The following is a 17,682-nucleotide window of genomic DNA, read 5'->3' as shown; positions in this document are numbered from 1 at the left end:
CAGAAATTACACCAGAGAAATGTCTCTCCAATGTCACAAAAATGTTCTCCCCCAAATCACTAAAATTTCAGGATATAAATGCTTTGCAGAAGATGGAGTAAATGAAATCCCACTGAGTAGCGACTTTGGGATCACTCACTGCAAATACAGTCTGAGAGAAATCAAAACCCAAAGCCCTTCATCTCAGGCTTCCCTAAACTGGATGGGAAGTTTGGAGGTCTGGGCCAACCAGACTGATGAGTAATGAAAGGGATGGGAAAGTGGAATTGTAGAGAAGCTTCTAGAATCCTAGCAGCTCAAAGAGAGGGTGGCTACGGGGCGCCTGGGTGGCTCAGTCCTTAAGTGTCTGCCTTTGGCTCAGGTCATGGTCCCAGGGTCCTGGGATCGAGCCCCGCATCGGGCTCCCTGCTCAGGCAGGAAGCCTGCTTCTCCCTCTCCCACTCCCCCTGCCTGTGCTCCCTCTCTCTCTGTGTCTCTGTCTGTCAAATAAATAAATAAAATCTTTAAAAAAAAAAAAAAGAGAGGGTGGCTACAACAGGAGGGAGATCCTGAAGTTTAGCTCAGGTTAGAAAAATGAGTTGCTGGTTGGGGACTGTCTGTGTCCCCTCCTCCACGGGCACTGTCAGAACAAGAACGTATCCACCTTTGTGACAACACTGATCTAAATCCAAGGTGAGCACATCTGAAACCCAAGCTGAGAAAGACCTTGCTTGATCACTGGACTTAGGAACCAAGTCAAAATTGTCTTTAAGCCTCTGGTGGAAATAGCGTCAGTCTATTAATACAGGGACAATGACTCCAAGAGCAAAGCCAAGATGAGAAGCCCATAAGATATACGAAAAAGAAGACCCAAAGAAACCTTATTTAAAGTTCCAAACCTGTGCCGAACTAAATGAATAATGAAAACTTTGTCTAGCCCAGAGATATGTCTTCTATGGCTTGCACAATGTGTAATTTTTTTAACTGAACTTGATTGTCCTTAGACACTGTCCAGTTTACCAAGCACTATTCTCCCTATCATCTTATACCCCAGGACATAGCTCAGTTATACCATGCTAGCCCCATAAGCATTTCATAGATACCAGTATGTAATGTTCAGATTGATTCATTTTTAAGTATTAAATACTTGGACATATGCTGACTACAGAGATGACAGAGAAAGGGGACGATCACAGGAAAAAGATAAAAATAGGAAAAGGCCAGAAATTCTAGCATCGCCATCTTTGGAAGAGGCATCTCCCCAGCCCAGCCCAATCACAACAGCTACGAATCATGCCATACAAGGGCCAAGTTAAATGGATGCCTGCCATATTTGTGGCTGCCTATCTCTTTCAACTAACCTTTCTATATTTGGGGAAATTCCCAAGAGGCAGAACTCAAATTCTAAGCCTCCCTTATAGCTAGAACATTGGCTTATAGCCTAGGTTCACCCAAATAGCAGTACCCTGGCAAAACTGTTATGTGGAAAAGAGCAAAGTGAACAAATAGGATGAGCAAGCTGCCTCCGTTTTTGCCAGCATGGAGGTGGCTGAAGTGTGAGGCTTCCAGCAGGTGCATAATTGAATCCCTGTTATAGAAGTGGCATTGGTGAGGCAGGAGCTTCTGTTGTTGTTTCCCCTGATGCTCAGTGGACAAGCAAAACAGTGGAAATTTCCTCATCAAACCAGGTCTGTAATGTAATTTTACTCCTGGAATCTTAGCCTGGAGCCCAGCCCTGTCAAGAATTCTTTGAACTACTCAATATCATTTTATTAAACTCATTTTCTGTTAAATCAGCCCAAATCAGCTTCTATAGCTTAAAACCAAAGTACCCTAACTGATAAAACAAGCGCTGGCAGATGGGTCTTGGAGAACCTTTTATTGGGGGTACTTTGGGAGAAAGCCATTCACACTAATTTCTATGAAACCTATTACCTGTGAAAGAAGCCCCAGATTTTATAAGGCCATCCTTGTCCCCACAGAGGAAGTACAGAGTAGAAATCTCTCTTTATTCTTGCTCTGTGAATCCTACATGTACTTTCTAAAGCAATATCACATTACACATATTACTCAGTACTCCTGGCAGTTGACTTAATTGTTACCATCCACAGAAGAGGTCATTAAATTTTCACCATTTGCTAGTCAGTTATGGAAAGTTGCAGCGCTGAGGAGTCCATTATCAACCATCTGGGAGATGGTCTTGCTCTGCAAGGCCTCTATGTTAAGTGATGAATGGGTTCCATATTAACAGACCTCTACCCGAGCAAGCAAGGCACAGATTTTTAAGCTTAAACTGTAAGGATGACATCAAGCTGGTTTGGATTTCTGTTACAACCAAACAAGGGGCATTGGAGGTTTGAGCTATAGAAGGGATTTTTAGATTTTTAGATAGGATGAAGAACTCAGTGCATTAAGGAAGGCTGTAGAACATTCCTGTCTAAGATTTCCATCTGCCAGACAATACTGTATTTTACTACCAAAGGAATAAAAATTCCCACTGTCCCTCATGATAATCTTTTAAAGGGAATACTATAATAATCAAATAATCCTCATTTAAAAGGTGAAAATTCTCACAGGGATTAAGTGGCTTGCCTAAACGTCCTGGGGAATCCAAACTTGGGTTTTCTGATGTCAAGCTGATGGTTTTTTCTCCTACATCAGTGGCTTTCAAAGTGTGTTCCTGGGAGTTCTGGAGATAATATATACGTATATATATGCAATGTAATATCATTCAGCCATGAAAAAGAAGGAATCCTGTTATTTGTGACAACATGGATAGACTTTGAGGCCATTATACTAAGTGAAATAAGTCAAAGAAAGACAAATACTGTATGACCTCAATTACATATGGAATCTAAAAATATCAAACTCATAGAAACAGAGTAGAATGATGGTTACCTGGGACTGAATGGTGGGGGAAATGGGGAAATGGACACAGGGTACAAACTTTCAGTTATAAGACAAATAAGTTCTGGGGATCTAAGGTATAGCATGGTGACAATAGTTAATAATACCGTATTCTATATTTGCAAGTTGCTATGAGAGTAGAGCTCCAATGTTTTCACCATAACAATAACAACAAAATGGTAACTGTGTGAGGTGAAGGATGTGTTAACTAACCTTATTGTGACAAACATGTCTCAATGTGTAGGTGTATCATATCATCTTAAACTTACACAATGTTACATGTCAATTGTATCTTACTAAAGCTGGAAAGAAATAAGCTATTATCTTCCCTTTTCCCTTTTCATACTTTTATAAGATATGGTGGAGTTTAGTGGAGGATATGTGATGTGTGATACAGCAGACTAAAGTAGAAGCATCTATGAGAATCCAGCTGTCTATTTAGAAGCCAGACATTAAAAGAGACTTTCAAAACTAAAACAACGCCCTTCCTCACACTATTTGATTTGTTCCGGAAAGTATAATTATTTTTCATAAAAATGTTATTTATGTTAATATGGAATGGGTTTATTAGCTATTTTTGATGAATTGATAAATTATTTTAAGTTTTCATTTATAACACAACAAATATTTATAGGTATAACCCACAGAAACAAAGATTCTTTGGAGTCCTCAATCATTTTTTTAAATTTATTTATTTATTTGAGAGAGAGACAGCTTAAGTGGGGGGGGGTGCAGAGGGGGAGGGAGAGGACAAGCAGACTCTGCTGAGTGCAGAGCCCACATGGGAGCTCCATCCCAGGACTCAAGATCATGATCTCAGCCAAAATCAAGGGTTAGATGCTGGGGTGCATGGGTGGCTCAGTTGGTTAAGCGTCTGCCTTCAGCTCAGGTCATGATCTCAGGGTCCTGGGATCAAGCCCTACATCTGTCTCCCTGCTCAGCGGGGAGCATGCTTCTCCTTCTGCCCTTCCCCACCTCTTGTGCTCACACTCTATGTCTCTCTCTCTGTCTCTCAAATAAATAAATAAAATTCAAAAAAAAAAAGAGCCAGATGCTCAACCGACTGAGCCACCGGGGCGCCCCTGGAGTCCTCAATCATTTTTAAATGTGTAAAGGAGACTTGAGACCAAAATATTTGAGAACTGCTATCCTGAATTAAGCTGCCTTAAAAAAAAAAAAAAAAAAAAAACTCCAGGCTAACCACAGATTTACTTAGTTTGTGTTATTTTTAACCAACTGATGCTGGGGCTAAACCTAGTTTTTCTGCTTACATCTCTGTGCCATTTTTCTCCCCAGTATTGTTTTGGATTGATGAGTTCATGAATGAGAGCAAAAAGTCTTGGTTTGTAAAGCAGTGATTATAGACTCAAGTACCTTCTTCCTCTCAAATTCCTAAAGTACCTAGTTCACTGTATGTTCGATTAATATTTAATTAATGGATGAATGACTGAAGCTGATTGCTATCACACAGAGAGGACCTACTTGATGCCCCTGATAAGTAACGTGTGCTTGCCCCTGAGTTCACAGGTGCGTGCCAAACATGGCAGAACTCAGCCCCAGCAAGGCCAAGTGCAGTGCAGCCTGGAGGCCCAGCGATCATATACCTGTCTCCCCCATCCACAGCATGCCGCCATCCAGATTCTGTTTACCCACGAGACCCAGATCAGCAGCCCTGTCTCCTCCACAGCTCTTTCCTGGAGACAGTAACCCACCATGAGCATCACATTCTAACCTCATACATCAGTCTGTAGCCACATCATCATCTATTTTGCCTCTCGGTCTCATTCTATTCTGCACCACGGTCTTTGTAGATTAGGTGCGTATATTTTGTTTTCCCTACAAGATCTTAGGCTTCATGAAGGTTCTCAAAGGCCTTTTGTGGCGCCCAAGAGTCTAGCATAGTGCTAAGGAAATGATAATCACTTTCACCTTAAAAGTTTACAAAAGAATTCAGACACATTACCTCACTATTTTCTCACCAAAGCCCTATGTGTAAATTAGGGAAGCCCTCAGTTTATTATCTCTACCTTACAGAGGGAGGCTTTAAAGTTAAGCAACCTGAGGTCTCCCAGCCAGTGACTGACAGAGTCAGGATGCACCCCTGCGTCTTGGGATGACCCAGCCTGTGCTATTCTCACTGTATCATGCTCTCATTTCTCCATACATACTTATTTAATTTATCTGAAAAAAAGAGCTTTGAGAAAAATAACAGCTCTAAATCCAGGTGATGAGTCAAAACATACAAGAATAAACCCAGGTCTCTTGATTCCCACGCAGGCACTTTGTTTTACAGCATCTTTTCCCTTGTGCTTTTAGCTGTTAAGGTAGTCAGCTCCTGTGCTGGTTGATCTTATATGTAGTTCTCACAGCACACAAATTAGCATCACAGTAATATCCATTTTCCTTCTGTGTGCCCTATGCGGCTAATTAGCAGCCACATTTACTGTGTTTTCCCAGCAAAAATGAAGGGAAACATTATAAAATAATTCAGTAAATTCAAGCTGGGTCTATAAAATTGATTATAATTCACATTTATTATAACTCCTTATCTTTGTTCCCCCCCCCCTTCTCATTCACTTACTCATCAATCCCTCAAGAATTTACTAAGCCCCTAGGATGAGCAGAACTGCATCAGATGCTGGAGTGGCTTGCAATAAGTAAAAGATATCCCTGCCATTAATTAGATTATCATCTCATGGGTGAAATGACACTCCTAGAGAAAAATTCTATGGTATTACAAGTGTGAATTAGCACAGTATAAATTATTTATGGAGGCAATGAAGGAATATAGAGTAAAAAGTCTCTTATCACAGAGAGAACTTTAGGAAAGCTTCCAACAGAGGATGTCTTGAAAGAAAGATGTCATGAGCTATGTCTTCAATGTAAGATATGGTTTGGGAATATAACCTCTATCTGTAGCCCCCAAACCCAAATAATCATATAGTCAAAGCAAAAACAGTGTGCTTCCTATGCAAATGTAGCCACAAAATAAGGTTGCCTCAGTCCCCTATGCCCAGCCAGCTGCCACCCCTAGGAGCCCGCTACAGAGAAATTCTGGAGTCCCCACTGGTTGGTAGAGCATTTCAGGGAAGAGGATAGAATCAGAACTGGTCCAGGGCAAAATGGAGAAATGAGCCTGTACCTTCCAGCCACTATTTCCTGTGCACCTTCCCCCATGGGAAACCCAACATGCCACAGACACCACGGCCCTCTCCAACCTGCATCTCTTTATGCTCTGTGTCTTCTCTCCTATGACTGCCTTCCTTTCCAAGGGCCATGCCCCCCGAGTCTCCCCTGCTGTGCATCTCTGTACCACTACAACTTGAGCTTGGATTAATAGTTAACCCTCAGAAGTTTTACAGGTACAAAAAAAATGGGACCTCTCTCATTCTAACAATGGGACATGGCAGTGTACCAAGCAAGCTACCGGCAAAAGAGACTTGCGGGAACAGGCAGATCTTGAGAGCTCCTCAGATCATGCTATGAGATTAACTGAAAAATCAAGCTATGTGTAACTCCATTCTAAATAATTCAAGAGATAGCCTAAAGAAGAGAGAAAACACCACATCACATGACTATATCAAAAACTGAGAACATTGAATGATCACATTAAGACCAGATCACAAAGACCTTGGAGGATGGACTCAGTAGTTGGTAATGGCTTGAGCATTAGGGACACTGTAGTTCTTCATTATGTAATATGATAAATGTGGTGCTTTGGAAAGGTGTGTGTAAGAGAGTCTAGGGGAAGGAGAACTGACAACCTGTAGGCCTGGATTATGTGGGGACCTGCTGCAAGCTAACTTTCCAGATACCATAACTGATTCTGCACACACACTCTAGGCCAGAGTCTCTGAAATGAGATGTCACATGTGAGACTCATTCTCCAAGCTTTCAGAAAGAAACACTATAAAATCTGTCCCTTTTAAAACAAATGGGAGAAAGGATATGATCCTTTAAAGTTGAGGTTCAGTAATATGGGGCAGAGATGAATTTTTCTTTTTTTTTTTTTTAAGATTTATTTATTTGAGGGGGTAGGGGCAGAGAGCGAGGGAGAGAAAGTATCTCAAGTAGACTCCCTGCTGAGCTGGGAGCCTCAATCGAGGCTCAATCTCATGACCCTGAGATCATGACCTGAGCCGATGCTTAACCAACTGAGCCACCTGGCACCCTGGAATTTTTTTTAATAATAAACCTCTATTAGTGAGTATGTTGCTAAAAGAGACTTTTCCATTGTTGGCAAATAGTGTACTATCAACTTATTTAAAAAGAGTCAGTGGATGACAAGGTGAATTGAAGAATTTGAAAAGTTTCTCCATGACTTGTGATTCCAACAGCAAAATGAGGCTCTGATACTTTATCCATATGCCATCCTATCATTCAGATTCTATTTGGGCTTCGTAACATATTGACAGGGAAAAAAGATGGTCCATGGAAGTCAACCTGCCTAGGATGAAAGATATGGATGGGCTACCAGGTGTCACAGTGACAGGTGACAATCCATATCCTGCAAGTCAGAACTCAGCCCCTTTGCCTTTCAAGAATGCAAGATCGTGATATGAAAGCACAATTTCTGGGCTATGAAACCAAAAGGAAAAGGAATGAGGGTCTGAAGAGCAAGATACCACCTTTCCAGGAATCTCTGGCAGGGCAGTTAGTTGGGCCACCAACTTCAGCAGTTCACAGCTGGTCATACTTCAGGAGGGCTCTGAGCATTTCTTCTGAGTATCATATATTGCCTGGGACAGAACACAAGCTTTAAGCCTTTTTGGAGATTTAGCCACAACAGTCAAAATATTGAAACAAGGATACGTGGCTTTATACAATAACCTCACTCAACACATTTTTTTTTTTTTTTCAGATAACTCATGCCCAAGTTGAGGGAGGGGTAGAGGGGAGGTTTCTTTCCCTCTCCATCATTTCTCCACTTGACTTTGCTGTGGGAAGTCAGCCTCAGCCTATTGGAAAGTAATAGATTTGTTTAACAAAGGCAAAGGGAGCAGCTATAAAACTACTCTATTTAGTTTCATTTCAAAATAAAGACATTATTTATTTATTTTTTAGAGAGGGAGGAGAGGGGGGAGGGCAGAGGGGAGGGAGAGAGACTCTTAAGGAGGCTCCACACCCAGTGCGGAGCCAGATGCGGGGCTAGATCTCACGACCCTGAGATCATGACCTGAGTCAAAATCAAGAGTTGGACGCTTAACTGACTGAGCCACCCAGGTGCCCCTCAAAATAAAGACCTGAGTCAAAATCAAGAGTTGGACGCTTAACTGACTGAGCCACCCAGGTGCCCCTCAAAATAAAGACATTTTTACTATGCTTTTAACCCTATACATCCCAGGTTCTCAGCACTAGTTGTGTATCGGTGTTACCCAGGTATTCTTTTGTTTGAATAACAATGTTCATGTGGGGCCTGAGCATTAGCATTTTTAAAAAGTACTAATATCAGAACCTCTGGGAATGGAGCCCATGCAATGTAATTCTTAAAAGCACTCTAGGTGATTCTAATATGCAGCTGAAGTTAAGAATAACTGCCACATAAAAAAGAAACTAGGGGTTGATTATAAGGATTTTAGTTTTGGAATACCTGTCTGGCCTCAAAGAATAATGTCTCAACAGAGGAAATTTTGACTTTGAGATTAAAGAATGAAAAAAGAAAGAAAGTATCTAGATGCAGAGAATCATGAGAGAGAGAGAGAGAGAGAGAGAGAGAGAGAGAGAGTGTGTGTGTGTGTGTGTGTGTGTGTGTGTGTGTGTGTGTGTGTTCTGTACGTAGGGCATTGATATAACTTAGTGGTCATTAACTACCTTGGGGGCTGGAACATTTTTGCTAATCTGATGAAAGCTCTGTCTCAAAAAAAATGTACATATATGAAAATTTTGCAGATTTTAGGAACATCACAGACTTCCTAAAACCAATGTTAAGGACCTCTGGTATAGTCATAAACTTTTATAACTACTTTTATAAATAAGCAGGTAAAAAAAAAATCATCCATAAGAAATGAGACCTAAGTAGGAGTCTTGACTTTGTGCCTAAATGGCTTGTGAATCTAAATAAATTACCTAAGCTTGCTCCCCCACTCCCCAGCTTTTCCACCAAGTGAAATTTTTATCTACCCATAGGACAGTGTGGGTAATGTTTGTACAATTGTGTAAAAAAGGTCGAGAGTCAATGAATATATGTGAAAGTACTTCGAGAAGTTATGATTTATTATTAGAGATATCAAGAATTAATCCAAGGGGAAAAAAGAATTGATTTAAGAAGAAACATACAATTTCTTGAGTAACTGACATGTTTATCTAGCTCTCACTTTTATGGACATCTGCCTGTCAGAAGACCACAGATTATAAGGAATTTGGTAACTCTTGAGCTTTACATTTTGTATTAGAAGGATGAGTCCCAGCCCCAATTCCCTATATACTCAATCTCTCTCTCCTCGCAGTATGATGACGATCCTGCAGTATTCACTCATGGTGCTTTCTGTCAAACTGCTAGTAAATCCATTCTAACATGAAAAAATTCAGCATAAGTTAAAATACAAAGGAAAGATAGTAGTTCTAGAGGAAATGAAACCTATGAACCAAAATTCAGTCTTTTTCACAAGAGCCCTAGAGTATTTGTTTCTTTCCCCTCTACCTCCCACAAGACCCGAGGCCCTGGGGACTCCCACTGTCATGTTCCCTATCAGAGGACCACCACCTAGTAAGGCGACCTTCTTATTCCCCAAGGAGACACCTCAGAAGCACGTACCGACCCTTGATACTAAAGTGTGAAAATCTAGGATTGAGAATAAAGCGTATCTTTCACAGCCGGTGCTTCTGAGGGAAGGCCAGTCACCAGACCGGGGTCAGAGGTTAAGCAGAGGCACAGACGTGATGTACACAGTAAGCAGAGCTACCCTGAAAGGAAGACACCAGCCCCAGCCTTTGTGTGCCTGGGTGTCAATGTTTCCCATTCATTTCATTGTCTGAGTTGTAAGGAAAATGTGCATGGAGGGTCCAATACTGAGAGTGAATCTTCACTGCTATTCACCACTCCTCAGAAAAATATATTAAACAAAATGCAGAGTCACGTAGTTTAAGCTACTGTCTGTTTGTTCATAAAGGAAAATGCTTTATATGCAGAAATTTCAAGTGAGAGGAGATGTCAGGTCTCCAAAAGCAGCTATTATCAAACAAAGCAGCCAGAAAATTAATGCACTGCAGATGGCTGTGACCGCAACCTTGGATATGAGCCAGCGTCTTCATCTCTCTCGGTAGGAGAGTGTTTTTGAACTGCTTCTTGTACCCACAAAGCTTCCCTAAATGTTCTAGTTCTCCGACGTAGAATTCTTTCCCCTTTTTTACAGAGTATTGCTCTGTCTAGTTATTCTTTCCATAAACACTTGCTGACCCCTTACTAGGAGGGAGGCACTGAGAAAGAGTGGTATACAACAGTGGTCAGGACATTTTTGTTAAACCTAAGAAGGAATGGACCATTTAAAGAAAAAATCAGTTTGATTCTTCTCCTCCAAATCAAGGACCCGCTTCCAGACAGCCTGCCTGTGCCTTCTTGCCATATCCATTTTAAAGTGGCTCTTTAGGGGCGCCCGGGTGGTTCAGTCAGTTAAGCGTCTGCCTTCAGCTCAGGTCATGATCCCGGGGTCCTGGGATCGAGTCCTGCATCGGGCTCCTTGCTCAGTGGGGAGCCTGCTTCTCCCTCTGCCTGCCGCTCCCCCTGCTTGTGCTCTCGCTCTCTCTCTCTCTGACAAATAAATAAATAAAATCTTAAAAATAAATAAATAAATAAAGTGGCTCTTTATCCCTGGCAGCTAAAAGAGGGAATCTCTACTTCAGTAAGATGGCCCCATCATCGCTTTCTATCCCTGGCCACAGGAGTTGAGCCATTCTGGACAGGTGTGTGTGTGTGTGCATGTGTGTTCTCCCAAACAAGGACACTCCTCTGATTTCCAAATGATTGAAGAATTTGGTGTTTTAAATAATACCTTATTCTGGTTGAGAATTGCCACTTACATAAATCACTGAGTTGCAAACAAATAGGGCAAAAGACTCTCAAGGTAGCGACTTCTTTCGCATTAAGAAAATGCACCCCCAAGAGTTTAATAACAAAATAATACACCTTTTTTCACACAGTTATTTTGTTTATGTGTTATCATGACTAATAGTAATGGCTGTAATTCATCACAGTAGAAAAGTGATCAACAGTTCTAGCTGTACAGAATTAAAATTGATTGAGGCCCTTTGTCACCCCGGCAGAAGCTAATTAATTACATCATTATTAAAATGTAGCCAATAGCCAAAACTTTTTAACTTCTTTGGTTTAAGACAAAATAGAATGAAATCAAGTTAATGTACTCAATTTGAATAATTCTGTGGAGAAGGCTACTCCCATGTTTATCTACCACTGGCAGAACAGCCCCTCTGGACTAAAGTGCTTTGCATATTTGATTAATTTTATCCTCCCCACATCCATGGAGGCATGCTGGTGCCCACATCATAGGAGAGATGGGAAACTGTGGGGATGAAGTAACCATCCCAGGAGCACAGAGCCAGGACCAAGACTCAAATCCAGGTCTGTCTCACTCCAAAGCTTCCATTCTAATCAGTGAGCAACTACACTGTCAAACAAAGACCTTCTAGATGAGTACGGGAAACACCTTTCACAGATACATGTTCAAACACTTGGAGAACAAAACATTCATCTTAGAAACCATTTCTTAACTTTTATGATCAAGACTTTTCTGAAGGCGAAACAAAACTGGTGTGTATCCAGAGTCTCAGAGGATGTTCCTTCCGGAGCCATAGTTCTCCCATCCGTTCCTGGCCCACAGAATGTTACCAGCAACAGGCCAGAGGCAGAGAGGAATAAAGGAAATGAAGAGTCATTAACCACACTAAGTGTCCTTAAGACAGGCTCTGGTGTCATTTATCTCCACCTTCCAAGAATACTGGGAAGGCCTAGCATGGACAAGTGACAAATACTGTCAATTAAGTCTGTGAGGATAATGGCAAATGTCACTGAGAAAGATTTGAGTTAAACATTACATTAACTCAAGCTCATGTTCCCCTCCTTGCAAGGATGGTCAGTGTGAGGTGATATGAGTGTAGGACAGTCAGGTCCATGGTTGGATGGAGCTGAACTCTGTCCTGAGTATTGCACAAATTAGATTACAGAGCCTCAAAGGAAGTTCTTCCAGATGTTTAACAAGACTCAAGCAAGCAGTAGCTCCCAACTCTGGACTGAACCTGTGTTCTTGGCTAGCTTGACCTCTGAAGGGTGGTCAGAAGCAGTGTGCAGGACACTCCGTGTTACATAGTTCTGAGGGAGGGATTAGAAAGAAACTTCACTCTGCCTTTCTCCCAGGGTGCCCCTGTGGTATCTACCCTTTCACAAAACAAGCAATCTTAAACTAAGTTATACAAAGTAGTTATTTGATTCGTGTTTCCTCTCCTTCCTCATCTCCCTGATTTTTCCTTTAGGGCATCACATGATTGCCAGGAGAGGAAGACACTCCCACTCCCCCCAAAACTGCACCATGGTAGCAAGTGGCCAGTTTCATCTCCCTTAAATAAGGTCCTACCTACATCGGGGGTATAAGTTAGCATGATTAGAGGCCAAATGTTCCTTTTACTCACTTTGTTCCCTCCTCCGCCTAACCCCTGTCCCTACGGAAGCTGTATGGGTTGTCCAAATTTCAGTGATGGAACAACCATGGGCTCACGTTTTCATGTCTTCTCTCCTCTTGTACCTAACTCTTGTATTTGTCACTAAAATAAAAGTTTGTATCTGCTTATTATTTGTATTCCACCCTTATGACTATCCTACTACTAAAAATATATAATGATTTTTATGGAACAACTGGAAATTGGAACACTGATTCTATATAATATTAAAGAAATATTAAATTTCTATTTAGGAGTAGGAATGATATTGTGATAATTAATATTAGGTTTTTAAAGAATGTGTAGCTTTTATATCTACATAAGAAAATATGTACAGATTGGATAATATGATGTCTGGGATTTGTTTCAAAATAGCATGGGAGAGATTGTAGCAGGTGGGGATATGGGTGAAACAAGATTGTCCTTGAGTTCATTATTGTTGAAGCTGGGTGATGGGTTCATTGTGCTAGGTTTGTTTTGGTTTTTCAGTGGTTTTTTTCTGCATATGTTAGAACTTTTTGATACCAAAAAGCTTCTTTTAAAAAAGAATCAAAGGGCACCTGGGTGGCTCAGTCGATTAAGCGGCTGCCTTCGGCTCAGATCATGATCCCAGGGTCCTGGGATCCAGCATCCTCTGTCATCGGGTTCCCTGCTCAGCGGGGAGCCTGCTTCTCCCTCTGCCTGCTGCTTCCCCTGCTTGTGCTTGCTCTCCCACCCGTGTCAAATAAATAAATAAAATCTTTAAAAAATAAATATATAAAAAAGAATCAAAATTAAAGTTAAAAAATAAAAAATATATAATTGGTGAGTTACTTTAAATTCACACTAGAAAATCATATTTTCTAAAAATACCTTAAAATATGTGCAATTTTCTCTTAACTATAGAGGGTTGATGGAAGGAGGTGGATGGACTAGATAGGTAATGGCCATTAAGGAGGGCACTTGTTATGATGAGCACTGGGTGTTGTATGTAAGTGATGAATCACTGAATTCTACTCCTGAAACCAATATTACACTGTATGTTAGCTAACTAGAATTTAAATTACAATTTAAAACAAAATTAAATTAAATCTATGCAACTTTCATGATTGAATGTTAAATGGAACAGAAAGATCTAAATCTGCACAAAGAATACTGCATATACATATATATTTACATATGCATGTAAATGGAAGAAGAAACTACATAAAATGTAAATTAGAATTTCCCCTGGCTGGCAAGAATATATATTAGTATTCTTTATTCATTGTTACTTTTTTCTATTTTTCAAATTTTCTGAAAAGAAAATATGTTTACAATTTTATGAAGGTATTTTTATAAACTATACTCATGATAAAATGTTAGGAGACAAATAGTTATAAACTGTATACGAAATTCAATTATAAAATGTATATGAATGCTGTGTATGTGTGTTTATCTAAAATAAATAGCATCACATTGTTAATGGTGATTATCTCTGGATGGTAGCATCATTGGTCATTTCTATTTTTGTGTGACTCTGTATTTTCTTCAATTAATAAGTGTAATGTTGTAATCAGAAAAAAATACAGCATGAAGGGGCACCTGGGTGGCTCAGTCCGTTAAGCGTCTGCCTTTGGCTCAGGTCATGATCTCAAGGTCCTGGGATCGAGCCCTACATCGGGTCCTTCTCCCTCTGCCTCTCCCCAAGCTTGTGCTCTCTCTCACTATCTCTATCACTATCTGTCTCTCTCTTTCAAATAAATAAATAAAATCTTTAAAAAATACAGCATGAAAAATTAAAACTAGATTTATTATACTTTTTTTTTTTAAGATTTATTTATTTACTTTAGAGAGAGACAGGGTGCATGAGCAGGGGTGAGGGGCAACGGGAGAGGGAGAGAGAGAGGGAAAGAAGCAGACTCCCTGTTGAAGGTGGAGCCGGACAGGGGGCTTAATCTCACAACCCTGAGATCATGACCTGAGCTGAAACCAAGATTTGGATGCTTAACCAACTGAGCCACCCAGGTGCCCCCTGTAATTCTTTATAAGTAAAGGACTATCTCTATAGGGCAATATAACATACAAGTATAAGAAACCATATATTATATATGGCTAATATATATTACGTATATATTCATATGCATATTACAACTATATATAACTAATATGTCACTATGTATAACTATATAACTATATATTAAATTTATACAATAACCACATAATATCTGTCAGTCCAAGAGAATTTTAAATTCTCACTGTGAGTATATATTGAGCTTTTAAACAATGTTGATATAGAACCCTTCGCACAGCCACCATTACTTAGCAATGCTCCTCATGTAGACAATTCCTTAACAGTCATGTGTCATTTTCTGTCCAACTCCAGGTATATCTATGCCAATACCAGTCTTCGGCCTACAGGATGATTCCAAGGTCTTTAAGGAAGGGAGTTGCTTACTTGCGGATGATAACTTTGTCCTGATCGGCTCTTTCGTGTCATTCTTCATTCCCTTAACCATCATGGTGATCACCTACTTTCTAACTATCAAGTCACTCCAGAAAGAAGCTACTTTGTGTGTGAGTGATCTTGGCACACGGGCCAAACTATCGTCTTTCAGCTTCCTCCCTCAGAGTTCCCTGTCTTCGGAAAAGCTCTTCCAACGATCGATCCACAGGGAGCCAGGGTCCTATGGCAGGAGGACTATGCAGTCCATCAGCAACGAGCAAAAAGCTTGCAAGGTGCTGGGCATTGTCTTCTTTCTGTTCGTGGTGATGTGGTGCCCATTCTTCATCACGAACATAATGGCCGTCATCTGCAAAGAGTCCTGCAATGAGGATATCATCGGAGCCCTGCTCAACGTGTTCGTTTGGATCGGTTACCTCTCCTCAGCAGTCAACCCACTGGTATACACACTGTTCAACAAGACCTACAGGTCAGCCTTTTCCCGGTATATTCAGTGTCAGTACAAGGAAAATAAAAAACCATTGCAGTTAATTTTAGTGAACACTATACCGGCCTTGGCCTACAAATCTAGTCAACTCCAAATGGGACAAAAAAAGAATTCAAAGAAAGATGCCAAGAGCACAGATAATGACTACAGTATGGTTGCTCTAGGAAAACAACATGCAGAAGATGCTCCCACAGACAATATTAACACAGTGAATGAAAAGGTTAGCTGTGTGTGATAGACTAGTTGCCATAGCAACCACAGGGGGCACACTTGGCAAATTTTCACCTATTCTGGGGAAAGAAAAGAAAACAGGGAGACTGGAAAAAAAATTAGGCCAGTCTAGTAGAACCAACAATAATATTTATATGCCTCATTTTATTCCGTCAATGAAAAAAAAAAAAAAGCAGGGTTAAATGATACAAAATGTGCACTTCAAAAATGTTCTGACAGCATTTCAGCTGTGAGCTTTATGATACTTATTTTTAACATTGTAAATGATGTGTCTTTAAAATAATTAGCTTTTATTGTATAATTATAATGAGGCCATAAATAAGTCTAAATTACCTTCTATTTCAAGTGGAAACGTTGCTACTCTGTTGTTAATTGATGGCATGAGTTGGTTACCTGTTGCTGTAAATAACAATAGCTATAAATAGTGAAAATTGGTTGAATATAATATAATGACCTCCTAAAGAAAGGTCTTCTTTAAAACTTACTATGCTACATATTTTGAACAACAAAAAAAGACACTAAGGACAGTGTTACGAAATCTGTATTGCTAAGATAATTAAATGAAATACTTGATGACTTTTTCATTCCTGCTTTTTCATAGATGTCATTTGGAAATATTCACAAAGTTGCTGGCATTTGCTGCATTTCAAGCTAATTCTTCTCAGAAGTGAAAAAGAACATGAACATGAATAGAAAAAGTTTTAAAATGTTATTTAATAACTACTGCTGCTTTCTCTTCTACTCTCTGTGCTTTATTCTGAATCTCCAATGTGGTCTTGTTTAGTGTTTGTTCTACTAGGTAAACTATCAAAAGGATAAATTTAACATGACCAAATACGTTTCTAGAAATTGCTTCTCCTCAACAGCACCACAGCAGTGTTCGGTAACTCGCTCTCTGATGACTGCACCGTGCATGCACGCCTTTGAGCAGTAAGCAGTATTGATGTAACTGTGTCAACATTGAGGAATAAACTCGGGTTTGTGGCTACTGACAGCAGAAGCTTAGGACGTCTCTGTAAAATGCAGGTGGCTTTCCTATTGGCACCCACTAGGTAAACTGATGCTTTCAGATCAGTCTATATTCTTTACTAAAACTGTTCAGCTTTGGTCTCATGATCATCTACTGGGTGTATACTATCTGTGAAGAAACGTCCTAGGTACTAAAGATATAAAAATAATTAAAACAAGATCCCTGCCTTTAAAGAAAATGACCTAATTGGAATGGTCCTTGTCAAAAATATCAATTAACAGACATTTTGAGAATTGGTTCAAGCTGTTTTCTTCTTACCTGGGTCAGAAAAAGGCTTGTTTTGACTCTGAGGGTAGTTTTCTCAATAAGTTTCCCAATTGGTTGCCAATGAATACCCACCAAATGAGCGAGGGGGGAATACTATAGGAGGTCAAAATTTGAAAGTAGTTTAGAAATTCACACCTCGACATGGACCCAACATATCACAATCTATCACTAAAGTTTCAAGAAAATTTTGTTTTACTTCCCTAAAAATCTAATTTATTTGTTATTCACTGACACTGGACTCCCTAATAAAAAAGAGCAGTAATAGAGTGTTTTGTAGAAAAGTCTGCTAAAGAGAGAAAGAGATTAACAGCAGTTAATTCACCTTGATATTACTCTAGATTAAATTATACATCCTTACTAAAATAGATGTTAGATGATATGTGGTTACAATACTGAAGTATTTCCATTAAATGAAAAATAGTTTTTTGCTCTAAGCCATTAGAGAAAATATTATAGATTTGAAAACTAAAGGATGTGGGAGATGCCACTGTGGAATTTGGAAACGCTTTAAGGCTATCCAATTATATCCTTATAGATACATTGAAAGGTATGTTTTTCAAAGCTAGAATTTACAGTAAACCACTTATATCAACGCTGTGTTTGACCTGAACCACTTTAATGATAATACCATACTAACTTATAAAAACACAAATGTTAAAAAATCTCTGCTCTAATGTATTTTGCCATAGCTTA

General features: G+C 39.8%; 1 protein-coding gene across 2 annotated transcripts in view; it reads left to right on the top strand.

Moving 5' to 3' along the window:
* Positions 1-16,362, top strand: part of HTR2A (5-hydroxytryptamine receptor 2A) — a 55,699-nt gene extending 39,337 nt beyond the window's left edge. For both annotated transcript variants that reach the window (XM_032403021.1, XM_032403020.1), the window contains one exon: positions 14,897-16,362. In XM_032403021.1, coding sequence (XP_032258912.1) covers positions 14,897-15,696 — 800 coding nt within the window. In that variant the 3' untranslated portion in view covers positions 15,697-16,362. The remainder of the gene's footprint in view (positions 1-14,896) is intronic.
* Positions 16,363-17,682: the final 1,320 nt, after the last annotated feature.

Source organism: Phoca vitulina, unplaced genomic scaffold, assembly GCF_004348235.1.
Source record: "Phoca vitulina isolate PV1807 unplaced genomic scaffold, GSC_HSeal_1.0 scaffold5, whole genome shotgun sequence".
In the NCBI taxonomy this organism is placed as follows: Eukaryota; Metazoa; Chordata; class Mammalia; order Carnivora; family Phocidae; genus Phoca; species Phoca vitulina.
Note: the sequence above shows the minus strand (reverse complement) of the source record. Positions and strands in the feature narration are given on the sequence as shown.